Source organism: Molossus molossus, unplaced genomic scaffold (genome assembly GCF_014108415.1).
Source record: "Molossus molossus isolate mMolMol1 unplaced genomic scaffold, mMolMol1.p scaffold_m16_p_14, whole genome shotgun sequence".
Lineage (NCBI taxonomy): Eukaryota > Metazoa > Chordata > Mammalia > Chiroptera > Molossidae > Molossus > Molossus molossus.
The window spans coordinates 7,265,408-7,292,596 of NW_023425349.1; the positions used below are offsets into that span (position 1 = coordinate 7,265,408).

General features: G+C 55.6%; 3 protein-coding genes across 3 annotated transcripts; 1 reads left to right on the forward strand and 2 right to left on the reverse strand.

The window, feature by feature from the left end:
* Positions 1-16: 16 nt before the first annotated feature.
* TTC16 (tetratricopeptide repeat domain 16) lies at positions 17-17,083 on the reverse strand. The gene is made up of 14 exons (XM_036261579.1): positions 17,066-17,083; positions 16,333-16,505; positions 15,939-16,029; positions 15,628-15,771; positions 13,914-14,014; positions 13,428-13,557; positions 10,882-11,096; positions 10,039-10,283; positions 9,563-9,704; positions 6,026-6,191; positions 5,344-5,486; positions 5,023-5,188; positions 1,612-1,696; positions 17-648 (listed from the first exon to the last, which is right to left on the reverse strand). The coding sequence occupies exons 1-14, from the start codon at positions 17,081-17,083 to the stop codon at positions 17-19; spliced, it is 2,451 nt and encodes an 816-aa protein (XP_036117472.1).
* A 324-nt stretch (positions 17,084-17,407) lies between these two features.
* PTRH1 (peptidyl-tRNA hydrolase 1 homolog) lies at positions 17,408-19,116 on the forward strand. The gene is given in 8 exon segments (XM_036261308.1): positions 17,408-17,466; positions 17,468-17,504; positions 17,506-17,553; positions 17,555-17,674; positions 18,026-18,245; positions 18,489-18,588; positions 18,733-18,778; positions 18,877-19,116. Coding segments are annotated over 8 exon segments (813 nt in total). The 3' UTR covers positions 19,060-19,116.
* Positions 19,117-19,254: 138 nt separating this feature from the next.
* CFAP157 (cilia and flagella associated protein 157) lies at positions 19,255-25,914 on the reverse strand. Its single transcript, XM_036261704.1, has 9 exons — positions 25,751-25,914; positions 23,281-23,552; positions 22,562-22,715; positions 21,848-22,115; positions 21,308-21,438; positions 20,949-21,099; positions 19,966-20,141; positions 19,626-19,812; positions 19,255-19,392 (listed from the first exon to the last, which is right to left on the reverse strand). The coding sequence occupies exons 1-9, from the start codon at positions 25,912-25,914 to the stop codon at positions 19,255-19,257; spliced, it is 1,641 nt and encodes a 546-aa protein (XP_036117597.1).
* Between the last annotated feature and the right edge of the window lie 1,275 nt (positions 25,915-27,189).

A 27,189-nucleotide genomic window follows, 5' to 3' on the forward strand; every position in this document is an offset into this window, starting at 1 on the left:
CCATAGGAGGCGGACCTCAGGGGACAGTGTAGCTGCCAGGGGAGGGGGCCTGGGCAGCCTGGGTTTGGCTGGAGGTCTGGCTCAGGTCCTGGGTGACATCGATATTGCTAAACTCTGGGCTTGTGCTCTGGCTCCAGCTCTGGGGAACCTCAGTGTTGCTGGGCCTCTGGCCCTGGCCCTGGGTGGCCTCAGTGTCGCCGGGGCTCCAACTTGGGTCATAGACAGTCATCGTCTTGCTGGAACTCCGGGTCAGTCCACAGCTGCGGCCTCGGGTGGCCTTGGCCTTGCTGGGTCCCCGGCTCCGGCGACGAGCAGCCTTGGTCTTTCTGAGCCTCTGCTTTGAGACCTGGGTGGTTTTGGTCTTGTCGGGCTTCTGCCTTGGGCCTCGGGTGGCCTTGGTATTGCTTGGCATCTGGCTCTGGCTCTCGCTCTGCATGGTCTCCGTCTTGCTGGACTTCTGGTTCTGGCCCCAGGAAACCTGAGTTTCTCTGGGCCTGTGGCTCAGGCTTAGGTCTTCCCTGTTGGTTCCCAAGTCTGAGGACAGAGTCTTCAGCAGTGAGGAATCAGAGAATGTCCCGGTGGTGGTCGAGTTGCTCCTGTACTGCCAGGTAATGGACGTCTCCGTCTCCGAGGTGGACAGGGTCCTGACTGGGAGGGGTGCAGCCATCAGCCCCCTTCCCTGGGCAGCTCCAGGGGAAGGAGGCTTCTAGGCCTCACCCTTGCCTACATCTCAGAGGCCTTGCATGGCTGGGGGAAGGCCTGCCGGAGCACGCCGGCCCAGCCCCCCTCCGCAGCCCGAGCCCTGAAGGTGGGCCAGGCTGTAAGACAAAGGGCGATACTGAGGGCCTGCTTGCCTAGGCCTGGCTTCCCTGCGCTGGCTGCCCCTTGCCCTCTGCGCTCCGGCCACAGCCAACAGCTGCAGCGCGCCCTGCTCCACCCTCCCACACGTGACTAAGCCCTGCTCCTCCTCCAGGTCCTGGAAGCCCTATCTGACCCCCAAAGGGGGCTCAAAACACCCCCAGCCCTCCAGTGTCCATCTGCACTGTGCTGGTTGTCTGTCTACCGGTGTGCGTCCTTCCCTTCAGGACCAAGAGCTCCCAGGGGCAGGGGCTGGGCCATTCACGCCTGTGACCAGCATGTGCCGGAGCTCAGCCCTGGGACTCGATGGTGAACTGCACTGAGTAGAAGGACAGGCTGGCCGCCGTGTTTCTGTCCCTGCCCTGGACTGCTCACACCTGCCTCGGGACTGAGGGCCGGTTCCTGGTGTTGGACTTTTGTCCCTTCCATGCTGGTACCTGGCAGAATTAGGGGCAAAGCCCCTTGGACATGCACAGGGTTTGTGGGTTTATTTCAGGGAGGGCAAGGGGGCCTGAGGGGGAGTGAGGTGGGAGCAGGCGGGACTGATGTGCCCACAGTGAAAGCCCCCCGGGCCGTGGGCATCACCTCCCGTGGGCTCAGCACGCCCCGCGAAGTTGGGATTAGGCTCCTGCCTTCGTCACAGCTAGGAGCAGCAGAGCCCACGTTCACACCGGCCAGGCAGTCTCTGAGCCCCGGCTCTGCCCACCCTGCGGCCTTGGCTCACTCGGGCCTGGAAGGAACACCGGGACTTACAGCCCAGGACGGAGCCTGAAGAGGTCTGCTCGAAGTAGCTGGCGGACAGGGACCTCACCTTGCTAAGAGCAGGCTCCGGCTTCTCCTAGGCAAGAGACAGGCTGGGCGGTCAGGCTGCAGGAAGCCCGACCAGCAGGCGCGGGGTTCAGTGACTCTTCCTTTGAGCTTAGAGTTTCTCAGGGGTCCCAGGTGAGGGCCGGGTGGGATATAGAAAGGCTAAGACTGGACAGGAAGGGGAGTGGCCAGCCTAGACAGCATGCTGCTGTGAGCAAGGCAGTGTTCAAGAGGCTGCATGGGCCTCAGTTTCCCCATCTGCAAATGTAAATTGAAAGTATGGGACAGGCTCCTGAAAACTACAGAGTGCTGTACCCTGGGGAGTGGCCAGTGAGGAATTGAGGAATGTCTCCATGCTTTACATGTCTTACCCCAGTTTATCCTCCCCGCACACCTGGGAGGACACTACTGCTAAGACCATTTTCTGGACCAGGGAACCTAGGCTCTGAGCACCTCAGCGGCCTGCCCAAGGCACTCAGCCCAGGAGAGAAGCTGTGGATGGAGGGGACGGGCAGAGGTGCGGAGCACTAATGGAGGCACAGGCGCTAGCTCCCAGCACCCAGCTCCCAGCACGCAGCACCCAGCTCCCAGCACCCAGCACCCAGCTCCCAGCACGCAGCTCCCAGCACGCAGCTCCCAGCACCCAGCACCCAGCACCCAGCTCCCAGCACGCAGCACCCAGCTCCCAGCACGCAGCACCCAGCTCCCAGCACTGAGGCACAGGTGTCAGCTCCGAGCACCCAGCACCCAGCACGCAGCACCCAGCTCCCAGCACCCAGCACTGAGGCACAGGTGTCAGCTCCGAGCACCCAGCACCCAGCATGCAGCACCCAGCTCCCAGCACCCAGCACTGAGGCACATGTGGCAGCTCCCAGCTCCCAGCACCCAGCTCCTAGTTCTCAGCACCAAGCACCCAGCTCCCAGCACCCAGCTCCCAGCACTGAGGCACAGGTGTCAGCTCCGAGCACGCAGCTCCCAGCACCCAGCTCCCAGCACGCAGCTCCCAGCACGCAGCTCCCAGCACGCAGCTCCCAGCACGCAGCTCCCAGCACCCAGCTCCGAGCACGCAGCACCCAGCTCCCAGCACGCAGCACCCAGCTCCCAGCACTGAGGCACAGGTGTCAGCTCCGAGCACCCAGCTCCCAGCACCCAGCACCCAGCTCCCAGCACACAGCACCCAGCTCCGAGCACCCAGCACTGAGGCACATGTGGCAACTCCCAGCACCCAGCTCCCAGCTCCTAGTTCCCAGCACCCAGCTCCCAGCACCCAGTTCCCAGCACTGAGGCACAGGTGTCAGCTCCGAGCACCCAGCTCCCAGCACCCAGCTCCCAGCACTGAGGCACATGTGTCAGCTCCCAGCTCCCAGCTCCCAGCACCCAGCTCCCAGCACTGAGGCACAGGTGCCAGCTCCCAGCTCCCAGCACTGAGGCACATGTGTCAGCTCCCAGCTCCCAGCACTGAGGCACAGGTGTCAGCTCCCAGCACCCAGCTCCCAGCACGGAGGCACATGTGTCAGCTCCCAGCTCCCAGCTCCCAGCACCCAGCTCTCAGCACTGAGGCACAGGTGTCAGCTCCCAGCTTACAGCTCCCAGCTCCCAGCACCCAGCTCCCAGCACTGAGGCACATGTGTCAGCTCCCAGCTCCCAGCTCCCAGCACCCAGCTCCCAGCACTGAGGCACAGGTGTCAGCTCCCAGCTCCCAGCTCCCAGCACCCAGCTCCCAGCACTGAGGCACAGGTGTCAGCTCCCAGCTCCCAGCTCCCAGCACTGAGGCACAGGTGTCAGCTCCCAGCTCCCAGCTCCCAGCACCCAGCTCCCAGCACTGAGGTACAGGTGCCAGCTCCCAGCTCCAGCACGAGCACCCAGTGTCAGCTCCCAGCTCCCAGCACGAGGCACGGTGTCCAGCTCCCAGCACCCAGCTCCCAGCACTGAGGCACAGGTGTCGTCAGCTCCCAGCTCCCAGCACGAGGCACAGATGTCAGCTCCCAGCACGCAGCTCCCAGCACTGAGGCACCTGTGTCAGCTCCCAGCTCCCAGCACTATCCAGTACCCAGCTCCTAGCACCCAGCACCCAGCTCCGAGCACGCAGGCACCCAGCTCCAGCACGCAGCACCCAGCTTCCAGCACTGAGGCACAGGTGTCAGCTCCGAGCACCCAGCACCCAGCACGCAGCACCCAGCTCCCAGCACCCAGCACTGAGGCACATGTGGCAACTCCCAGCTCCCAGCACCCAGCTCCCAGCACTGAGGCACAGGTGTCAGCTCCCAGCACCCAGCTCCCAGCACTGAGGCACATGTGTCAGCTCCCAGCTCCCAGCACCCAGCTCCCAGCACTGAGGCACATGTGTCAGCTCCCAGCTCCCAGCACTGAGGCACAGGTGTCAGCTCCCAGCACCCAGCTCCCAGCACTGAGGCACATGTGTCAGCTCCCAGCACCCAGCTCCCAGCACTGAGGCACAGGTGTCAGCTCCCAGCTCCCAGCTCCCAGCACCCAGCTCCCAGCACTGAGGCACAGGTGCCAGCTCCCAGCTCCCTGAAGGAGGGAGCCCCTGGAGACTTCTGGGGCACACAGACCAAAGTTTTTTCTTTTTGTACTCTATGTGACTAAGAAGAATGGTGAGCCAGCCTCTCTCGTCTATGGCCAGGGATGCTGGTAGCCCATTTACTTCAACTGCATAGTTTCCTTGGAACACTAATTTGCATGCTGTCCCACAGCAGTAGGTGGGTAAATAAGTTGGGGCTGGCATGGAATTCTCCATGGCAGTGAGAACGAGCAGCCAGCCTGGGTGCACCTCACACATGCCGTTTAGTGAAGGGAGCAGAGACCAGGACACCCAGGCGCGCCCCTCTTCCGTGTCAGCCGTCAGGACGGCCTGTGGGGTGGGCTGGGCTGAGGCGGGGCAAGAAGGAGCTGCTGGGGAGCTGGGAGTGTTTTTCCTTGATCTGGGTAATGATGTCATGGGTGTATTCAGTTTGTAAAAATTCATCGAACAGTTCATTTATGATGTGTGTACTTTCCTATGTTATACTCAATAAAAGTTTTTAGAATAAATTTGAGGATTAAGGAGACCCTTGCACGAGTGGCCAGCGCACCCAGCAGCGTTCATGAGGGTGAGTGTGGGCGAGGTTTGAGAAGGCCTTGGTGAGGGGCCCTTGTCCTCACGTGCACTCCCTCAGGGGTACCACTTACTGGGACCATCATCTCAAGCAAGAGGTCCCCAGCCCAAATCAGACAGCCAAGTGGTGGCAGAGCCAGGCCTGGGAGCCAGACTCTCCCCACCTACACCCCTCAGCCCTGGCTTGGAGTGCCCTCCACCCGGACCTCCAGGGCCCCAGGCCTGGCACGTGGCCCACTCACCTCTTCCTTGGCACCCGTGGCCTCCTGTGGGGGTTTTGGCTCTGCCTCCAGGGTCTGGGGAGTGGAGTCTGGCTTCTCGGAGGTCTCACACAAAGGCGGTTCCTCCTCCCATGAGAGCTGCAGGCCCTGGGCCTTCTGGCGCTCCAGTTCCTGCTTCCAGAGCTGCCTGCCAGCCACGGCCCCAGAGCACTAGGTAAGTCACCGCGAGCCACCCTGCATCCCCAGGACTGGAGAGAGGCCTGAGGAGGCAGCCAGGGCCAGAGGGGCCTTGAGCCCACCCATTCCCACTCCTGGTCTGTGGCCCCTGCGCAAGGAGCTTACCCTATGATGCCTTGAGACATGCTCTTCTGCAGCTTGCTTTTCATCACCTGACTCAGCTGCAGCCTGGCCAGGTGGGCCACCTGGCTGCCAAGCACCTCCTCCACTGACATGTCCGGGAAGAGGTTGGTCATCAGCGGGAGCAGCTGCCAGGAAAAGGGGCGACAGAGCCAGGTGTGGTCAGGGCAGGGGCGGTGGTGTGGTGCTGCCCTGCCCTTGCAGAGACCTTCGCAGGGCTGGAGAGGGAAGAGTTGACAAACTGTTTTCAAAGGGCTGAACCCTTTTGCCCCAGAACTGTGAGGAGACCACGAGAAAGGAATTGTTCAGAGAGGAAACACTGATGGGGTGAGTCTAGCCAAGGGTTCTGGAGTCAAACAGATCAGGGTCTAATGTCTAAGCTGTGTGACCTGGGGCAAGGAAACTGGCTTCTCTGAGCCCTACCCTCTTCGTCTGTAAATTGGAGGGTGATAACATAGCCTGTCTCGTAGGATGCGGAAGAGGATTAGACAGAGTGATGTGAGTGGACGTGGTTAGCACAGTGCCTGGAACACAGTAAATGCTCTGGCATTAGCAGCTCTTACTAGTCGCCACAAAACCAAGTTTCTTTTAAGAACAGGGAGTATCTTTAGGTGGCCAGGGGTATGGATTCTGCAGTCCACCCTCCTGGCCTCCAGCAGGAACTCACCTTCGGTTGCTTAGGGTCAAGGAGCAGGGCAGTTGCAATGTCCTGGCGAGCCCCAAAAATGTTCTGCATGAGCTGCCGGCTCTTGGCACGATGCACGTAGCACTGCGCCCTCTCGGGAGTGTGCTGGATGGCCATCGAGAAGTGGCTCTCCGCCTTACTGAACTGCCTGCAAGATAGTGGGCCCCCGGCGCAGTGAGCTAGGTCCCCTGGGGAGAAAGAGCAGCTTCTGGGCCCCCTGGGGAGTCTGGGTAAAACCAGGCTGGTCTCTGCTCCGGCAGCCCCTGTGCCCTCCTCCTACCAGCTCTGCTCTTTGATGGGCTCAACACTCAAACACTAGTATAAAACCCCAACATAAGTGGACATTTTTTAAATCTTGGATTATGGAAGGCCTTTCCTAGAATGTCATGCACCCAGAAGCTAAAAATAAAAAAATGTTTTTTTTTTGTTTTTTTTTTATCATCCTCACCTGAGGACATTTTTCCATTTTTTGTTCAGATAGAGCGGGAGGGAAAGAGAGGAAGAGAGAGAGAGAGAAACATCGATGCGAAAGGGACACATCGAGTGGCTGCCACCCGCACAACCAACCAGGTCCAGGGACAAACTGCAACCGAGGTATGTGCCCTTAGCGAGAACCGAACCCGGGTCCCTCCGGACCGCAGGCCGATGCTCTAACCGCTGAGCCAAACCGGCCAGGGCAAAAAATAAAAAAATGTTTTTGACTGTGATTAAATCCTAAGTTACTGAGTAGCAAAAACACCATAAGAGAGTCCTGGCTGAGTAGCTCAGTCGATTAGAGCATTGTCTCCCTGTGCCAAGGTGGGTTCCATCCCTGGTCAGGGCACATGCAAGAATCAACCAATGAATGCATCAATAAGTGGAACAGCCCTGGCCGGTTTGGCTCAGTGGTTGGAGCATTGGCCTGTGGACCAGAGAGTCCCGGATTCAGTTCCCACTAGGGGCACGTACAAAAAAAGAAAAAGAAAAAAAAAAGAAGAAGAAGAAAATAAGTGGAACAACAAAAATTGATATTTCTCTCTCTTCCAAATCAAAAAATTACACACACACCACAAAGGAAAGCAATAAATAGGAGAGGTTTTGCTACATAAGGGCAGGTGATAAGTTAAGTTTCCTAACCTACAAAGAACTCTCTCTTTTTTTTTTATCCTCACCTGAGGACATTTTTCCATTTTTTGTTCAGACAGAATGGGAGGGAGAGAGAGGAAGAGAGAGAGAGAGAAACACTGACATGAAAGGGACACATTGAGTGGCTGCCACCGGCACGACCAACCAGGGCCAGGGACAAACTGCAACCGAGGTACGCGCCCTTAGCAGGAACCAAACCTGGTTCTCTCTGGACCACAGGCCGACACTCTAACCACTGAGCCAAACCAGCCAGGGCAGAACTCTCTATTTTAATGTGTGTTTTTAATTGAGTTATTGGTACAAAGAACTCTTATAACAAAAAATATTTTTAATGAGCAATTTAAAGCAAAATGGGCAAAAGATTTGGACAAGCCATAATGGCCAATAAACCCATAAAAGATGCTGTACTGCACTAGCAACTTAAACATGCAAAGTCAAGTGCAAAAGAGCTTTTTTTATGGGCTAGAAATCAAGACTCTTTCCCTGGGAGAAGTTTATATTGGTTCACTGTTTTTGGAGAATATTTGGATATTATTTAAAATGATAAATTTTCACTCTTTAACCAGACAATTTAGCTTCTGGCGATCTAACTCTAGTGGTACCGGTATAAGCGCATGAAAATATATGTCTGGTGCTTATTACTGCATTATTTATAGTCAAATAACTGAAAGCAGCCTAAATTCTTACCAACAGTAAAATGGATAAGTAAATAAAAGACATTCCTCTATGGTCCCTCTATAGAATGAAATACTATGCAAGCAGTAAAAAGAGAATGAGATACAGTCGTTCCTTGCCACTTCGTGCTTCGACTTTCGTGCAGCTTCACTCCATCGCAGTTTTTTCAAATATAGCGAAGTGGCGAGGGATGACTGTATAGTAAATAAAGAACCCTACTTCGCAGAAATTCATTTATTGCGGTAGAGTCTGGAACTGATTGACCGTGATAAACGAGGGCCAACTGTAGTCCCATATGTAACACCATGGGAAGTTTAAAAAAGCATAATTTAGCATGATCTTACTTACTTCTTTTTAAAAATTATGTTTTGCCTGGCTGGTGTGGCTCAGTGGTTGAGTGTTGACCCATGCACCAAAAGGTCACTAGTTCAATTCCTGGTCAGGGCACATGCCCAGGTTGTGGGTCCAATCCCCAGTGGGGGACATGCAGGAGGTGGCCAACTGATGTTCTCTCTCATTGATGTTTCTGTCTCTCTCTCCCTCTCCCTTCCTTCCTTCCTCTCTAAAATCAATAAAAAGAAAAAAATTTTAATAATAAAATAAATAAAGAAAAAATTTCAAAAAATATTTTTTCATATTTATTTATTTTTAATTAATTTATTTTTGTTACAGATGTTTCTCCTCCCCCCTGATTCCCCCTCCGCCCTGGTAGTCCTGTCCCCAGCTTTGTTGTCCATGTCCATTGTTAATGCATATATGCACATAAGTTCTGTGGTTTATCTCTCCCCCACCACCCCTTGTTCTGGGGATTGTCAGTCTGTACCCCACTTCCACGTCTCTGGGACTACCCCATTCCTCAGACTGTTATGTTCATTATATTCCACAAATAAGTGAGATCATATAATACTTGTCTTTCTCTGTTTTGCTTGTTTTGCTTAGGATAATACTTTCCAGGTCCCTTCATGTCGTCTCAAAGGATAAGAGATCTTTCTTACAGCTGCATAGTACTCCACTGTGTATATGTACCACAGCTTTTTTATCCATTCGTCTGCTAATGGACATTTGGGCTATTTCCAGATCTTAGCTATTGTAAATAGTGTTGCTATGAACGTGGGGATACAAATATATATATATATATATATATATATATATATATATATATATTGATTTTCAGAGAGAGAAGAAGGGAGAGGGAGAGAGGTAGAAACATCGGTGAGAGAGAAACATCCATGGCTGCCTCCCACAGCCCCCCTATGGGGGTTTGAGCCAGCAACCCAGGCATGTGCCCTGACCAGAATGGAACTGGCAACCTCTTAGTACATGGGATGATGCCCAGCCACTGAGCCACACCGTCTGGGCAAGCATGATCTTACTTTTGTAAAATGATGATAATTGTTAATACATGTATAGGAAGCAATATGGAGGAATCTTTACCAAATTTATGGGGGCGGGGTGGTGTTGGGAGGTAGCTATTAGAAGGAACTTTGATGTTCTGAGTTATAAATTACTGAATACTTATGTTTTCTATAAAAAGCACAGTTAACCATAATTGAAAAAAAGTGAATTTTTAGCAAAAACTTGGAAAATAAAATCTATATGTAGGAGACATAACTTGAGACAGCGGAATCATCTTGGTCTAAGGATCCCAGCAGGTGCCCCGGCCCCGGCCCCGCCCCCAGCACCTGGCCCCGCCCCGGCCCCGCCCCAGCCCAAGCGCACTTGCTGCGGTGCTCGCGGTAACCCATCCTCTCCTGCAGCAGGCCCATGCGCAGGTTGGCGCCCTCGTCGTGCGGACTCAGCGCCAGCGCCTCCAGGTAGTCCGCCTCGGCAAAGGTCAGGTGGCCCAGCTGGAAGAAGCAATCTGGGGCCCGGGCCGGAGGCGGGGGCTGAGTGGGCCCCCAACCCCAGCGTCCAGGAGCCTCGCTCAGCCTTCTCCACCCCCCAGAGGGCAGAGCCTGAAACGAGGGGCTGGTACACCAGTGGGCGGTCGCGGGAGCCCGCAGAGGCGTCCCGAGCCTCTGCGCACCTTTTCGAGCCTCTGCGCACCTTTTCGCAGCTGCCTGATTCCTGAGCGGAGCTCAGACAGACTGCAGCCAGTTTCTCCAAGGCAACGTCTGCCGGAGTCTGTGCACGGGACACTGGGCTCCCTACATCCTCTTTCCCTCCTCGCTCCTCCCTCCGTCCGGGGCGCTCACCGCCGCGGTTGATGTAGAGGCCTTTCTCCTGCTGCTCGTCCTTGAGGGCCTTGTTGAGCAGCAGCACGCTCTCCTGGTAGGCGCCATGCGTGTAGCAGTGCACAGCGAAGTCGTTGTAGGTCAGCAGGAGCTGGCGCTGCGCCTGCCGCATCATGTCCTCCTGGTGCTCCGTCATCATGTCCAGCGCCTTCAGGAAGTCCTCCACAGCGGCATCAAACTCCCGGAGCCGTCGGTACATGGTGCCCCTATGGGAAGGGACATGAGGGCCAAAGCACCACCATTGACTGGGGGTCGCTGGGCAAGCTGCTGCCCTTTCCGGGCCTTTTGACCCGTGGGGGTGGGAGTCGAGGCTCCCTCAACCCTCAATAGGTTTGGCCTGTGGGGTCTGGATTGCCACTCAGATAACCTGCTAGTCACTAGTAATTTTATTTTTCTTAAAAATAGCTTCCCTCTTTCTTTTTGGGAGCCAGCTACATGCCAACCTCTCCACACGGACTGATGTTTCACCCCCGCTGTTCATATGGGAAAATACAGGCTCAAGGAAGTTATATGGTCCTAAATCATGTGGTAAGCCCTTGTCCAGGTCAGATTCACACCCAAGCCTTGTCCACTGAGCCGGGCTGAACCTCCCAGCGTGAACTGCTCAGCAGGCCTGGGAGTCCAGGATCCTTCTGTTAACTGAGGCTGCCGTTCCCTGCAGAGACACCTCCCATGATGCCTTGATCCCAGTGGGGAGTAGGGAAAGACTAGTAGAGGTTAGATGGAGGACACCAAGGCCTACCTATGTAGGCCCTCCTGAGACCACACAGCTGGACCCAAGACTGGCACCTCCCCACCCAGTACCTGAAGAGGAAGAGTCTGGGGTCTAGAGGGTTGTTCTCGATGGCACAGTTGACACACTGCAGTGCATGCAGCAGCTTTCCCTGCACGGCTAGGATCCTGGCATCTTGATATGACTTTTGGGCCTGGCTGACCATGATCTTGAGCAGCGACCTGGCCTGTGGGTGCTTGGGATCCAACAGCAAGGCACTGTGCAGGTCTTGATAGCAGAGGTTGGGCTGCAGGGGCCAAGGATGGCATCAGGGTCGCAGGCCAAACTGAGCCCTACCCTGTCCAGTGAGGGGAGGCAGGCCTTTCTCTGGGCAGGCTGGCACCATGCCACCCATCCTCAGTGCCTCCACTTTGTTGTTCTGTCTGTTCTGCCTCTTGAAGGAGGCAGAGAACATTGTGAGAAAATCCCATCCCAGGCCCCATCCCTGCTGACCCCTTTCCAGATGTGACCTCAGATGAGCCGGGTCAGCCTGGTGGTTCTGCTACGGATTCGGAGGAGGACTGCCTCCTTGGAGGACTTCTGTGAGGCTCACTGGAAGTGGGGAGGGTGTGTCCTCCCGATCGTGACTGTCATGTCTTTCCTATCCTTTCTTCCCTGACTCCCTTAATCTTTAAGCCCAAGATAACTCTGACCAAGAACAGATTCAGGACTGGACATGAGCAGAAAACATCCCCAGGCAAAACCTTCCACTGGATGAGCAGGTCTGTCAGTCAACAAACAGTTTAGCATGCCCTGGCCGGTTTGGCTCAGTGGTTAGAGCGTCGGCCTGAGGTCTGGAGAGACCCTGGTTCGGTTCCCGCTAAGGGCACGTACCTTGGTTGCAGTTTGTCCCCAGCCCTGGTTGGGTCGTGTGGGTGGCGGCCACTCGATGTGGCGCTTTCACGTCGATGTCTCTCTCTCTCTCTCTCTCCCTCTCACTCTATCTGAACAAAATATCAAAAAATGTCCTCGGGTGAGGATAAAAACAAACAAACAAACAAACAAACAGTTTAGCAAATACCCCATATCCTATAGGGTAATTGGTTGAAGGGGGAGCAGGGCAGAGTGTGTACACCAAGAAGTTGAGAGGAAAGACAGGAAAGGCTAGGGGTAGGGTTTGGAAGTAGGCAGACTTGGGTTCAAAGGCAGCACCACTGAGAGCTGACTGTGTGACCCTGAGCAAGTCACCCAGACCCTCTGGACTTGTATCCTCATCTGTGAAAAGAGGACAAGGGGTTGTACCTACTGAAACAGTTATTGTGAGCCTTTAAGATAAACATGAGTAGGCCCTGGCTGGGTAGCTCAGTTGATTAGAGTGTAGTCCCAATATGCCAAGGTTGCAGGTTCGATCCCCAGTCGGGGCACACGCAAGAAACAACCAATGAATGCATAAATAAGTAGAACAACAAATCAATGTTTCTCTCTCTCCCTCTCTCAAATTAAAAAAAAAGAAAGACATGAGTAAAGTGCTTAGCATGTACATTGCAAGAACTGAAGTGGCGGGAGTGGCTAAAATCCCAAGTCAACCATAATTATCAATAATTACTAGTTTCTTACCTTTGAAGGAGACTCTCCCACTGACTCACTGTTGAACACAGAAGCCAAGCACCCAGTATAGGGAGGCTCATGTTTCTAACCACCTCCAGGATGCCCTACCTGGTGAACTGAGATGAATCCCCACTTGATCCCCACCCCCCCACCCCACCCCCAGTTCCTTCCCCTCCTGAGTGTCCCAGATCCCAGGCACTGGGCCAAGCTGGAACATCAGCCATTGTTCTGGATACTTCCTTCCCTCTTGCACTCTCGCAGTCAGTCTCTGGTCCTGACTTCCATCCTCCCTGTGGCTCCCTCCTCTTCTGCCGGATGGCACATAGCCTCCTCTCCAGGCTCCTGGCCTCCAGACTTACCCCTCTAACCCACACTTCCTCTGGCAGCCAGAGGATCTTTCTAAAGTGCACTGCCCCAGGGAACACCCTTTTGAGGTTCCTACTGTCCCCAAGAAGAAGTCAGAGTGGACCTGAGTTCAAGAGGCCCTGCTCAATGCCCTCACATACCTAAAGCCCCACCCCCCCTTGTGATCCCAAGTCTCCCTTGCCCCTAAGCTGTTCCCTGTACTGTCTGTCCCCATGCCCAGCCTAGGGAGTGCACCAGCTGAGGGTGCTTAGTAAATGTTTTCTGAGACAAATAGAAAAGGAAGGAAGAAATGAGGAAGGGCCACTTTATCTACTGGATCTCTGATAGCATTCTCAGGAACTCATTCTTCACCTAAGTATCCACTTAGGGGCGTCTCCCCTGGGCTATGAGCTCTGTGATGGCAGTGATGGCACAGGTCTCTTACCTTGTGGTTTCCAGGGGCCAGTGCAAGCCTGGCACAGAGCCAGGGCTGAGTGACAATGGAACAATACCTGACTGGGCAGCTGGATGGTCAGTGCCAGGTGGGGTCTCTGCCCAGAGAGGACAGTGCCCCCACTGCACTGTGGAGATGTGGCTTGTGGGCTGGCTGATGGCCTAGCAGCCTCCTATAATGTTGGGATGTGCTGGGGGTAGGGCCACCCCCTGCCCACAGTCCCTGTTCTACCTTCTGGAGGAAGTTATAGAGCCTGGCCCGGAAGATGTGGATATCGGCATTGGTCGTGCCATGCTTCACCTCCTTGGTGACAAGTAGGAGGCAGTCGTGATGTCTTTGGAGGGCCAGGAGACAGGCCATGCTGAGGACAAAGGGCAAAGGTGCAGTCTGCTGGAGCAGAGCTGTGCAAACTTTCAGTTCATGGCACACAAGCTAATCACTACAGCTCTGCGGCACACCAAGAAATCTTTTCTGCCAATCTGACACGAATAAAAACAGGTATAATTTTGATTCATTCACACTGGAAGGCTATTGCGTTGGCTGTTATCATTTTTTTATTTGACAGTCTAAGGGAAAAGAGGTCAGTGCTCCTGACTAGTCAGGTATTGCATGGTTTAGAACTTCCTATGGCATACCAGTTGAAAATTGCCATGCTAGAGGGATGGGAAGGGGCTGCTGGGGAACCAGGGCCAGTAAGGACACAAATAGGATACTCACCATCGGTAACGGAAGCAGGGTTTATCGGGCTGGAGCTCAAACGCTTGCGAGAAGACATTCAGGGCATCCAGATAGGCATGCTGCTCAAACAGGCACTGGCCCTGGGGACGCAAGGCGCAGTCACTTTTGCTTGCATCCCCGGCCCAGCAGCACTCGTGAGATGGGGTAGGCAACATTGGGGTGAAAGGGGAGAGAGACGAGACAGAGTCAGAGCTCTCTAGGTCTGGAGACACTTTAGGAGTCAGAGACACAGAGATGGAGAGAGATACAGAGCTAGGGAGAGACAGCAAGAGACAGTGAGAAATACCCAGATGGCAGAGACAGACAGCAATACAGAGACACAGGAACAGAGAGAAATAAAGGAAATCTGGGAGGTAGACAAGAACAGCAGAGTCAACAGTTACAGGCTCCAGCCTAGACCAGGGCTCGTGTGCCAAGCCCTGCATTAAGAACCTGAACTTGCCATGGCCGGTTTGGCTCAGCGGTTAGAGCGTTGGCCTGTGGTCTGGTGAGACCCGGGTTCGGTTCCCGTTAAGGACACGTACCTCAGTTGCAGTTTGTCCCCGGCCCTGGTTGGGACGTGTGGGTGGCGACCACTCGATGTGTCCCTGTCACATCGATGTTTCTCTCTCTCTCTCTCCCTCCCACTCTACCTGAACAAAATATCAAAAATGTCCTCGGGTGAGCATTAAAAAAAAAAAAAGAACCTGAACTTGCTATCTCACTGGTATTAGCACCTCCCTTTTAGATGAGAGGTGAAGTAACTTCCCCAAGGTCACACAGGAAGTGTCAGTACTGGACTCGGGACACCAACAGACAGATTAAGGATTTGGTTTGGGTACCCCAAATGTTTCAAGAATTGAGTAATTACTGACATTAAAAACAAAGATATCAAAGTTGTCAAAAAGGAAAAAAAATCAGGATTTTGTTGGTATTTATGATTTAATATGCATATATTTTTAATTGCAAATGGGGCTGGTATTACCTTTTTAATGCTTAGAGCCTCTAGATTCTAGGTCTGTACTGTCCAATATAATAGCCATCCACTTCATGTGGCTATATACATTATGTTAAAATGAAATGCAATTTAAAAATTAGTTCCTGCCCTGGCTGGTTTGGCTCAGCGGTTAGAGCATCAGCCCGTGGACCAAAGAGTCACAAGTTCGATTACAGTCATGGGCACCTACCTCGGTTGTGGTTCAATCCCCGGCCCTGGTTGGGATCGTGTGGGAGGCAATCAATCGATATGTCTGTCTCTCTCTCTCTCTGTCCTGTCTCTGTCTCTCTCCTTCTCTCCCTCCCTCCCACTCTATCTGAAGATAAATGGAGAAATATCCTTGGGTGAGAATGTCTAAAAAATAATAATAAATAAAAATTAGTTCCTCAGTCATACTTGCCACATTTCAAGGGCTCAACAGTCCATGTGGCTAATGGCTGCCAGACTGGACAGTGCTGAGTAGATCATTGTCATTATTGCAGAAAGTTCTATTAGATAATGTTACAAAACTTTAGCCAGCTCTGGTGGTAAGCCTACTTGGGAGGGGGGAGAGGTCATAAGAGGGGCAGCAGGTGGGGACACAGACACAGGGACAAGGAAGTCTCCAGGGAGTCAGAACTAGTCCCAGGAGCAAGGAAAGCCCCCATAGCTGGAGGGAGATGAAGCGGGCCTGGGCGTGAGGCGGCGCCTGTGTGTCCCTGGGGCAGCCCCAGGCACCTGCAGGTAAAGCACCAAGGTGAGCCGCTTCAGGAACGTGGTGTTCTCTGGCTGGAAGGCGTAGGCCCTTCGCAGGTTCTGGATGGCCGAGGAGAAGTCACAGAGCTGGATGTAGGCTTCGGCTCTTAAGGCATAGAAGTCTACCTGAGGGAGAGGAGACCCAGGCTGCTGTCCCCTCCCCACAGTCCACCCTGAGGACTGATGCTCAGTTACCAGGGGGACTTGGTGGTCCTGAAGGCAGGGACCTAGCAGGCACAACAGAGAGGGAAGTGTGTGCCAGAGACTGTGTGTGCCCAACCAAACCCCCTTACCAGCTGGGAGTCCAGGTGGAGGGCACGGGAGAAGAACAGCACAGCCAACTCCCAGTCTTCTTGCTCCAAGCACTCATATCCTCGGTAGTAGCTGTGGGGACAGGGGACAAAGGCAGAGGGACTGGCTCTGACTTTGACCAACCCAGGGCATACAGCTGGGGCTTGTGAGTGAGTGGGTGGGAGGCACTTGGGTGGAGAGACAAGAGGGATAGACAGAGATTCTTGAAGCTCATCCAGGCCAGCAGCCTTTTGTCCACTGAGGCATTAGTGCCCTCTTACACAGTTGAGTTCACTGAAGCCCAGGGAGCTGAGAGCGACTGGCCCTAAGCTGCATAGCATGTCAGTGACTGTGCAGAATAAAAACCAGGGACCTTGGGACAAGATAGACACTCACTACTCCCTGACTTTGAGGGGAACTGTTAACCCAGTGACCGTTGGTCTTATTTCATCAAAGCTCCGGAACGCCTGGCTGGTCCCAAAGATGCGCTGTAGGATCTTCTTTGGGAGTGGGGTCCCCTGTGGCTTTGGGATGTGCTGTGAGGGACGCGGGCCAAGCTTTGGAGCATCCTAGAACCAATGGACAGCAAGTTGGAGCAGGCCTCAGAGATGACCCCCACCCCACTTATACACTCTTGTCAGGTATTTTACAGGAGGGAGGAGGGGTGGAAATGAGGTCTGGTTGGAGGCAAAATCTGGGGTCTGGTGGCATTTCCAGCCCCATTCCCCTTAGGAATATTTTAACCTCTCTCTAGTCCTGCCTCTCTCCCTCTCCTATGGTCAAGGTCAGCGGTCAAGATTCTCATGCTCACACTACCCTCTGTTCTCCTCTTGGTCCCCCTCAGCGCTCACCTCCTGTTACTGACACTCAAAACTAATGTCTTCAGGTCAAGCCCTGCCCCAAGCTTCAGGCTCCAGGGGCCTGCAGATTCTTGCATAATCTTTGTGACCCTCATACCCAGCATCAGCTACTCCTCCGACCTCCCCACTGGCCACTCCTCCCAAGTCCTCTGTTCCTGAATTGCACAACCGCTCCTGCCTCTCCGGTACTTAATTAAAACCTTTCGTGCGAATTCAGCCTGGTCTCTTCCCTCCCGCCCCTCTGCCTTCGTGTTAGCCTTCTCCCGCACCTCGCTGGAGTCTGTCATGAGGTCCCTTCCAGGAAGACCGGTGGGACTGAGTTGGCTCCGGCGCCGCCCGCACCCCGGACGTTGCTAGGCATCATCTCCACGCCGCCCAAGGCCCCGCCCCTCTGACCACGCCTCCGATTCCAAGGGCCGTTTGAGCCAGAAAAGGGGTAGCAAACTTTCATTAGCTGGGGAGGCTGAAGTTACAACGTGGGAAGGACTCGCCGGGTTTCCCCAGCGAGGCAGGACCACTTTGGGGACCAAAACAAGGCTCTCTCCTCCCAAGCAAAGGCTCTGCGACTCTTACAACAAACAGCCCCGGGCGCGGTGACGCTGCTCCACGGAATGCGCGGGGGCGCGCAGACTCTGCCACCACCCGGCTACTTCCGCCCCTCAGAAGCATGGGGCCCCGTGGCCCGCCCTTGATTGGACGCTGGCGGCAGATGTCGACCACGATTGGCCGAGGGGCCCCTGACGTCAGGGGCGGGGCGGGGCGGGGCCGTGAATGGGAGCAGCATGCCGCCGCCAGGCCTCTGTCGCGCGCGGCTGTGGCTGAGTCGGGCCATGAGCCGGTGCGTTTCGGGACCCCGGCCCCCAGGGAAGCGGTGGCTGGTGAGTGGAGTGAGGGGGGCGACGTAGGGCCTCCAGGGGCCTTACTCCAGTTTTGCCACTGTCTTCTGGGCCCCCCAAATGCCTTGTCTCCGTTTTTTTAAAATCTGGAAGAGGGTCCGATATTCCGGCGGGCTCCAGACTTTCAGAGCGCCGCTCCCGCCCTGTGGCGCCCTGCCTGCCCAGCCTGCGGGGCGCCCGTCTCCACGGCCTCTGGAGGCTCCAGGATTTCTGCGTCCCCTCCTCGCCCCTTCCCCACTCCGTTCCCGCTCTCCGTTACCCTTCTACTTTGGGTTGGTTTCAGGAGGCATTGAGAGAGTTGCCGGGCCTCAGTTTCCCTGGTGCCGCCCGCAGGTGGCCGGCCTGGGGAACCCTGGCCTGCCCGGCACGCGGCACAGCGTGGGCATGGCGGTGCTGGGGCACCTGGCGCGGCGCCTGGGTGTGGCGGAGAGCTGGTCCCGCGACCGTCGCTGCGCCGCCGACCTCGCCCTGGCCTCACTCGGGGATGCCCAGCTTGTTCTGCTCCGGCCGCGGCGGCTCATGAATGTCAACGGACGCAGCGTGGCCCTGGCCGGTGAGTTGAGGGCACCAAGGGTTGGCCGGCCCGGAGGCCGTAGGTGCCAGAGGGGATTCTGGACTTGGCAACGGGTTCTTCTCCAGGTGCCTGTTGAGTCCAGTTGCCGTATGGCCTCCGGTATTGTGAGAGCCTCAGTTTCTTTCCATGTGAACTGGGGTTAATGGCTCCCCTTCTTATGGGAGCTGTGAGTTGGGAAAACGCAGATCAGCAGTAACCAGGGCGGCCGTTTCCCTGTTAAAGCGGAGCTGTTCGGGCTGACGGCGGAGGAGGTCTACCTGGTGCATGATGAGCTGGACAAGCCCCTGGGGAAACTGGCTCTGAAGCTGGGGGGAAGTGCCAGGTGAGGCTCTGAGCCAGTCTGGTTGGGTAGGGAAGTTGGCTTCCCAATTGGAGTGGGGTAGGGGTGCTCTGACCCCAACCTGGGCTGGGAGGGGGGAGGGTGTTGACTCAGGGAAGCACTGACTGCCTCCTGTATCCCTTGAAGGGGCCACAATGGAGTTCGTTCCTGCATTAGCTGCCTCAACTCCAGTGTGAGTCTGCCCCTCTGTCCTGCTCTGGATTGGGTGGTTGGGCATGGGGCCCCAGCACTCCTCACCAAAACTGCCTGGACCTCTCTGCTCCTCCACAGGCAATGCCACGGCTGCGGGTGGGCATCGGGCGCCCGACGCACCCTGATGCCGTCCAGGCACACGTGCTGGGCTGCTTCTCCCCCGCAGAGCAGGAGCTGCTGCCTCCTTTGCTGGAGCGTGCCACAGACCTGCTCCTGGACCACATCCGTGGGCGAAGCCAGGGGTCCTTGTCAGGCACCTGACACCAGTGGACGCGGCTGCCTGCCCAGCTGCCATGCCCACACACCCAGCCACGTCCACAGAGGTGCCACGCCAACCTGTGGTATTCACTTTTTATATAACTTCTCTGAGCTGCTCCAGGCCTTCTATGGATTAAAGGGGGGGCTGTGGCCGTATCGGTCCATTTTTGGGATGGGGGTTTGTCTTCTCTCTGTGTCTTACTTGGAAAGTGTCGAAACTTCAGGAAGACTTAACTTTTTGAACTTTTTTGGAGAACCAGAGGTATGGATCTGTAAGATTAAAGATGCCTGCTTGGAAGCTGAGGCCTCCTCAGGGGGTTCCTCCCCTCCCCCTGCCTGCGATGGAGGGGCCCAACGGGTCCACAGTGACCAGCAAGCCCCACCCCCAGGGCTGTGTGGGCATGCCTTAGCCCACTGAGGCCTTGCCACACCTTTCTTCAGTCCATTTCCCAGATGGGGAGGTGGATGCGAAGAGAGGTCCAGCCATATCCCCGAGGCCACACAGCTGCAGTGTGGCTGCACCCAGGGCAGGCTGTCATCTTGCTGTCATTGGGACCAGGCATTCTCACCTCAGAGCTGCTGTGTGCATGGAATATTCTCATACGGGTAGAAGTTGAGAGCAGCCTGAGGTCCTCGGGGTTGGGTGGGATGTGGGCCCGTCGAGGTACCAGGCCCAGGTCTCCCGGCTGGTAGGGTGTGATGCTGGACAGCTGTTGCAGCAGAGACCCAGGCTTGAATGGCTGGCTGCGGGACTGGCTGCGGGGAGGAGGCCAGTGTCATCACTTCCATTTCACAGATGAGGCTGAGGTTCAGGAAGCTTCGGGGAGCCCAAATTCTGCCCAAAGGTCACTGAGGACAGCCCTTGGACAAGTCCCATAGCTGCTTCTGAGGTCACACAAGGTCACTCACCTCTCCTTGGGGCCACGGGGCTGAGTCTCCCGGCTTGGAGTCATAAGCCTCTGGGGGCTCAGGACCATGGCTGAGGTGAGCATGACCAGCAGCTGCTGCAGCATCTCCTTGAGCTCCCCATGGAACACTACCTCAAAGTTGCTGTCCTTTTCCTCTGGTTGTATCTGCTGGTAGGGCTGGGACGGGTCATGGGGATCAGGTTCATGGTGGCCCCAATACCCACCCCTGGGAAACTCCAACCCCAGTGCGGGTTTTCAAAAAGGGTTCCCTGGCTGTGGTAAAATACCCATTTTCCAAACGGGAAGACTGAGGCCCAAGGCCTTCCAGGGCCTCAAAGGAGGACTCTACCCAGTTGCTTTAAGAGCTTGAAGGGACGCTCGGCTGGTGTGGCTCGGTGGTTGAGCATCGACCCATAAACCAACAGGTCACTGATTTGATTCTCAGGGCACATGCCCAGGTTGTGGGCCCAATCCCCAGTGGAGGGCATGCAGGAGGCGGCCAATCGATGTTCTCTCTCATCGCTGTTTCTATCTATCTTTCCCCCTCTCTTTAAAATCAATAAAGAAATTTTTTTTTTTTTTTTAAAGAGCTTGAAGGGAGCCTAGCTGGTGTGGCTCACTGGGTTGAGTGTTGTCCCATGGACTGAGGTCCTGGTTCGATTCCTGGTCAGGGCACATGCCTGGGTTGTAGGCTCGATCCCCAGTAGGGGGCGTGGAGGAGGCAGCTGACCAGTGTTTCTCACATTGATGTTTCTATCTCTGTCTACCTTCCTCTCTCTAAAAAAAGATCAATGAAAAAATATTAAAAAAAAAAAGATCTTGAAGAGATCTTTGAATTGCAGAATCAGAAAAAGACTTGCCAGGAGTCTCGGGAAAGTTGGGGCATCTGGCCCTGGCTTGGCCTTCAACGTGTGGCCGATATCTCCTAGAAGTTTGTCCTTGGCCCCCTCTCCCCACCCCTCACTTCCACCCACGACTAGTCACCTGCAGAATGTTCTGTAGGAAGGTGGTGGCCTGGGCCAGGGCCATTATCAGGCTTGCCCGAAACTTTTGCTCTTCGGCCAGCTTCTGCTGTAGCTGCTGCATCTCGGCCTGCTGCTGCTTCAGCTGTAGGTTCAGGTGGTCCCTCTGGCTCCTGGTCCCGGGACCAGAGGAGTCAGCCACCTCCCTGCTCCAGGGCGATGGGCTTGCCATTGCTCTTTAGCCCACAAGGACCCTCATCCAGCCTCAGGCTTCAGCCCGTTTGACAGGCCCCTTTGGAGAGGGGAGTCACTGGCCTGTGTCATGTGGCCATAGGAGCCAGGCTCTGGCCTGCTCCCACTGCTCCCCGCTGTGAGCCACACCTCAGTGTCTCCTTGCCCTTCTGCAGCCGTGAGATGGTCTTCTCCATCTGGCTCAGCAGGAGGTACAGCTGCTCCGCCTCCACTCTGCCCTGCTTCTGCTCCAGGCACTTCTCCGTCAGCATGAGGATGACCTGCGGGCGCGGGCAGGTGGCCATGCCTTGGACCCAGCCTGAGCCCTCAGCCAGCCCCACTCCCTCAGCTCTGGACTCGGCCAGGGCTCGCCCCATTGTACAAAGAGGTCACATCTCTGGACAGCAGCTGGGTGGAGCCCCCAGCTCTCCAGGAGTGGGTTCCACTTCAACAAACCAAGTAAAGAGAAACGAACTGGGGCCAGTACCCTGGAGTCCCCACAAGGAGGCCCTTCCCCTCACAGCTGCCTCCCTCAGGCCTTGGCTCCAGGCCGGGGGGGGGGGTGGGGGGGGGGTGGGGGTGGGGGGGGGTGTTCCTTGCCAGGCTGTGTTTGCCCTCAGGGCAGGGCCTCCAGGGTTTCTTCCTGCTGTAGGTGTCAGACACCCTGCGATGAGGGCCTGGCAGGCACACCTTGTGGTGGCCTCTGCTGTCCTTGGACATGGCCTTCTTGGTGGTCCTCAGCAGATCCAGCTGTTTGCACAGCTTGTCCTGGGCGCACTTGAGCTGGTCGTTCTCCCGCAGCAGCTGCATGCCATGCTGGGAGATCTTGGACAGCTGCAGGGTCACCGTGTTGTTCTCCAGGATGGCCCGCTTCGTTGTGTCCCACATCTGGCTGGTGGCCATCTTGCGGAACTCAGTGGCCACCAGGTTCACACGCTGAATGATCTCCTTCTTCACTCTAGTCAGGATGGGTGGGAGTAAAGGGGGTCCGCAGAGTGGCACAGACCTCAGGCACCCCCTTCCTATGTGGGGGTCCCCAGAGTGCCTCAGACCACCTCTCTGTCACCCCTCCAGGAGGGGTGGGCTGTGGGCAGGAGGCTTCTCACTGTAGACCCTTTGTACCTTTGGAATTGTGAACGAAATCAATATATTACTTATGAAATAAATATGACTTAGGTCACAAAACATGGCAAAAGGAAGTTCGGGGACTGATGCCACTGTGAGGACTGGGGAGTGCGAAGATTTTTCTCCCACCCTCCTTAAACCCGCCAGGATTCCGAGGAGCGCGGAGTGGGGGCCGACGGGCTAGTGCGTGTCCCCAGGTAGAAGCCCAGGCAAACAGGTCTGAGGGCGGGGCTGCGCCTGGCCCCGCAGATGAAGTCTCCCAGCACCCGGCCTGCCCACCTGTCCCGGTCTAGCACCGACTTCTTCTCCAGGTTGTACACGTAGTCCGTGTACTCTTTCTCCTGCTTCCGCAGCTGGTCTTCCAGCAACGTGAACTTCTCCGTGAGCTCCTCTTTCTGCAGCCGGAACTCCTCCAGGGCTGCCAGCTTCCCCCCTGTCCCAGCGCAGGAACAGGCCTGGTGAGGGGCCGCCTGGGGGGCGGGAGTGACGCCCCTGCCTCCCCACTTCCTCTTGCCTGCCCTCTGGTTCTGGATCCAGTAGTGCCAGACCCCTGCCCCTGCACCCAGTCCTGCTACCTTTAGCGCCTTACTCTGGAAAGCTCCGTTCCCCTCCACTCATCAGGACTCGTTCAGGTTCCACCTCCTCTGAGAAGCCTTCCTGGACACTCCCCTCCACTTCCCACTCATGAAAGCTACTCAACTTGCACACCTCTGGGCCAGGCACTCATGCTCTCATTAAGCCTCCAAACAGCCCTTGCCATCTTGGTGACCTTGGCCATGACACTTCACCTTGCCTACAAATGGGGGAGATGGTATTTCCTGCCTTGTAGGATTGCTGGGACCGTTATGGAAGATGATGTGTGGGAAGCAGCACATCGCTGTTATCAAGGTAGATGAATACCCCCATTTTCTAGGTGGGAAAACAGGGTCAGAGAGCAGTGCTTGCTCAAGGCCACAGAGATAGTGGGGAGCTAGGACTGGAGCCCCCGGCCCCCTCACCAATGATGATGTTCTCCGTGGTGAGCTGGTCCTTGGTCTCCTGGAACTCATGGCGCACCTGGGCTAGCTGGGCCTCGAAGGCATCCTTCTCCATCTCCTTGGCCAGCTGCAGGCTTTGGAGCTGCTCATTGAGCTCGGCGATCTCATCCACGCGCTGGTTGAGCGTGCGCTTCAGGAAGGCCACGATCTCCTTTTTGTTGTTGGCCAGCTGGTCAAACTCCTGGTGCAGCAGCTTCTCCTGTACGGCCAGCTCATCCCACTTCCGCTGGTACCTGAGGCCAGGGCAGGGCAGAGCTCCAGGGGTCTGGGCTAGCCAGGCCTCTGCACCTGGGCCACGCTCCGCAGGACCCGCCCCTACAGAGGGACACTCGAGGTTCCTCGTGGTCAGAATCCAGCCTCTTCTCCCCCGACCCACGCTCACGACCACAGCCAGTGTCTGCTCAGCGCTTTACATTCACATCATTAGAACGTAAGTTCCACGAGGGCAGGCCTTTGTCTCTTGTGTTCACAGCTGTGTCCCCAACACCTAGGATGATGCCTGGTACATAGCAGGTACTTGGTGTGTATTGAATTCTCACAATGACCCATAAGGAAGTGGGTACTATGATGATTATACCCATTTTACAGAAGAGGAAGCAGAGGTTCACAGGGGTGAAAAAACTCCTAGTTAGTAAGTGACAAAACCAGAACTTAAACTCAAGTCGATCTGACCTCAAAGTCGAGGCTCAACCCACAAAGCTTACTGCCACTCACCAGCTCCATGCCCTCCCTAACACTGCCCTGCAGTCCCAAGCCTTTGCCCCTGCTGTCTCCCTTACCTTCGGCCACTGAGTGTCACCTCCTCAGCGGAGCCTCATGGGCCCTGAGCCATATTTGTGACCCTCTCTTTGGTGCCTTTCAATAGGTTGGCCCTTGTCCCACTGGGCAGCTAAGACCTGCGTGTCTGTCTTCTCCACTTGGCAGACCCCTGACCTCCTTCAGCCTGACACAGGGCTTGGCAAACAGCAAACACCCAATAACTGTCTCCCAGATGCATTTTCTTTAAATGTATTAAACACGGTGTCTCAGTTTGAAGGAAGCTTGTGAATTTAAGAATATCACATATTGATCTTTTGGTTTCCAATGGAATAATTGGTAGAAGTTATTTGGAAAGATGTTTTTTTGTTTTTAATCCTCACCCAAGGATATTCTTCCATTGATTTTTTAGATAGAGTGGAAGGGAGGGAGGGAGGGAGAGAGAGAGAGAAAAAACCCCAACAACATCAATGTCAGAGAGACACACTGACTGGCTGCCTTCCGCGTGACCCCAACTGTGGCCGGTGATCGAACATACAATCCAAGTACATGCCCTTGACTGGGAATCGAACCCTCGACCTTTTGGTCTGTGGGCCGACGCTAACTGCTGAGCCAAACAGGCCAGGGCTGGAAAGATGTTTAACTTCATAATTTACCAACATCCTTTGAATGGCTACTCCATCCAGGGAGGATGCTGCAGGGTGTGGAGCTGAATGACTTGCTTTGTGGAGCCAGGAAGCAGCTGGCGGAGGGGAGTAGGGCCAGAGCTCCCTTCTGGCACCGCTTCTTCCTGAAGATGACTTCCCCTCCCTGAGCCTGGGTCCCTCCACCTATGCCATGAGGATGACGCCGAGACCCCTCATGGCTCTGTTTCAAGGACACAGTGAGCACCAGCTCAGATCCCACCTGGCGCACACGAAGGACTCAGCTTCAGCTGCACCTGAAATGTGGCCAAGAACCACTGCCTACTCATCACCAGTGGGGTTTGTCTTTTTTTTTAACCTCACCCGAGGATATTTTTCCATTTATCTTCAGATAGAGTGGGAGGGAGGGGGGGGGGAGAGAGAGAGAGAGAGAGAGAGAGAGATCCACTAGCTGCCTCCTGCACGACCCCGACCAGGGCCAGGGACGAACTGCAACCGAGGTATGTGCCCTTGACCGGAATCGAACCCGAGACTCAATGGTCCGTGGGCCAACACTCTAACCACTGAACCAAACTGGCCAGGGTTCCATTGATTTTTTTTTTTTAGAGAGTGGAAGGGAGGGAGGGAGGGAGGTGAGAGAGAGAGAGAGTGAGAAAGAAACATCAATGTGAGACACATCAATTGGTTGCCAACTGGGGCCAGGGATCAAACCTGCAACCCAGGTACATTACTTGACCGGGAATCAAACCTGAGACCCTTCCATGCCCTTCCATGTGCTGGCCAATCAATGCTTTAGCCGCTGAGTCATACCGGCCGAGGCCAAAGGGCTTTGTCTTTTAAGGGCCACCCTGAGACTGAACTAGTGCATCATAACAGAGGAAACTTAGTTTGAAAATAAGAAAAGCGGGCAAGGGAATGTGGCTTGGTCAGGAGTTGGAGACCCCCTCCCCCCAGCCCCAGCTGAGCCTGCACAGTGGCCAGCTCTGGGCAGAGCTTCTGACCCAGCAGGACCAGCCCCTGCCCCCACCCACCGGGCCAGCCTGTCCTCCAGGTCCCGGATCTGGATGTGGTAGAACTCCCGGATCTCCTCGGCTAACGTCGTTTCCACAGGCACGCTCACATCCTTCTTGCCGCCTTTCTTCTTCTTGAGTTCGGGCTCCTTGGCCCCCTTGTTTGCCTTCTTTTTAGGAGCCATGGCTGGTGGCCACCACTACTCCACGGCTCCTTTAAAAGGCAGGTGGTTGCTAAGGAAGTTGGTCTCATACATAGCAACAAACTGAGGGAGTGAGGCAAGGCTTAAAGGGGCCTTGCCCTCTTCCTGGTGAGGCTGGTCTGGCGAATGGCCTCCACCTCCAAGGCTGACCGCACCTCCACAGAAGCCCTAGGCTGGGGTGTCCCAGGCCATGGTATCTGAGACCAGGATGCCCTGCCAGGCTCTCAGGGCACTATTTGGGCTCTGGAGAGACCCCTTCTCTCCCCAAGTGGTAATAAGTGATAGGGAAATATTACAATGGGTCAGAGCCCTAATTGGATTGGCTCAGTGCTTACAACGTCGGTCCGCAGACTGAAGAGTCACGGGTTCAATTCCAGTCAAGGGCATGCACCTCGGTTGTGGTTTGTCCCAGGCCCTGGTCAGGTCATGCAGGAGGCAACCAGTCAATGTGTCTCTTTCAAATCGATGTTTCTCTCTCTCCCTCCCTCCCACTCTCTCTGATGATAAATGTAAAAATATCCTCGGGTGAGGATTAAAAAAACAAAAACAAAACAATGGGTCAGAGCCCTGAAAATCACCACCCTGCCCTTTTGTGCTGATCAGAGAGGGCATCCTCCCCAGAGCTCCCCGGGACCAGAAGCAGCTGGTCACCTGGTCCCCAGGCCAAGGAACCCCTCCCCTGAGGCCTCGGAGACCAGCTTAAGTCTTTGGCGATGCAGCTACACAGCGAATCATTCCCTTGGTTCGCCCAAAGCGGGTGGGGGCAGTATGGTAGGAAACAGACGTTTCATGTAGGAGGATCCCATACTGGGTTCCCAGGACGTCCCTGCCCAGAGGTTGGCTCAGTTCTCCAGAGTTCAGTGAAAGTGCTCCACTTGTCCCACACCGACCCCAGCACGCAAAGACTGCTCTGGATCTTTGGCCTGGGGTGGCAGCATCCTGGGGTTGGGGAGCGGGAAGCAGTGGGTGTCCGGCTGGCAGATGCCATGCCCACCCCCTCCCCGTGCTCCAGCTCCTACCCTCTCCGGCAGCCATGCCTGCACGCCTGCCGGGTTCACCCTGGTTGTGGCCGGGGCTGCGCAGGCCCTCTTCATCCCCGTTGTCCTGAGGCTCGGACCTTAGCAGGAGATGAGGTAGTGCCCCTGGAAGTCTGAAGGCTGGACAAGGGGAAGCTCACAGTATTACTTCAGCATTTGGAGTTGGTTTGAGCGGTTAGATCTTGTGAACTGCGGGATCCCTGCACTGGGTGCCGGGGGG

Excerpts from the sequence above, each read along its gene's own strand:
- TTC16 (XM_036261579.1), bottom strand. Across the intron at positions 15,772-15,938 it reads TCCACCTGGACTCCCAGCTG|GTAGACTTCTATGCCTTAAG; the intron begins GTAAGGGGGTTT and ends CCTCTCCCTCAG. Across the intron at positions 11,097-13,427 it reads TCTATAACTTCCTCCAGAAG|CCCAACCTCTGCTATCAAGA; the intron begins GTAGAACAGGGA and ends TGGCCCCTGCAG.
- CFAP157 (XM_036261704.1), bottom strand. The coding sequence starts at position 25,914 with ATGGCTCCTAAAAAGAAGGCAAACAAGGGGGCCAAGGAGCCCGAACTC. Across the intron at positions 23,553-25,750 it reads CTGGAGGACAGGCTGGCCCG|GTACCAGCGGAAGTGGGATG; the intron begins GTGGGTGGGGGC and ends CCCTGGCCTCAG. Across the intron at positions 21,100-21,307 it reads AAGGGCAAGGAGACACTGAG|GAGCCAGAGGGACCACCTGA; the intron begins GTGTGGCTCACA and ends TCCCGGGACCAG.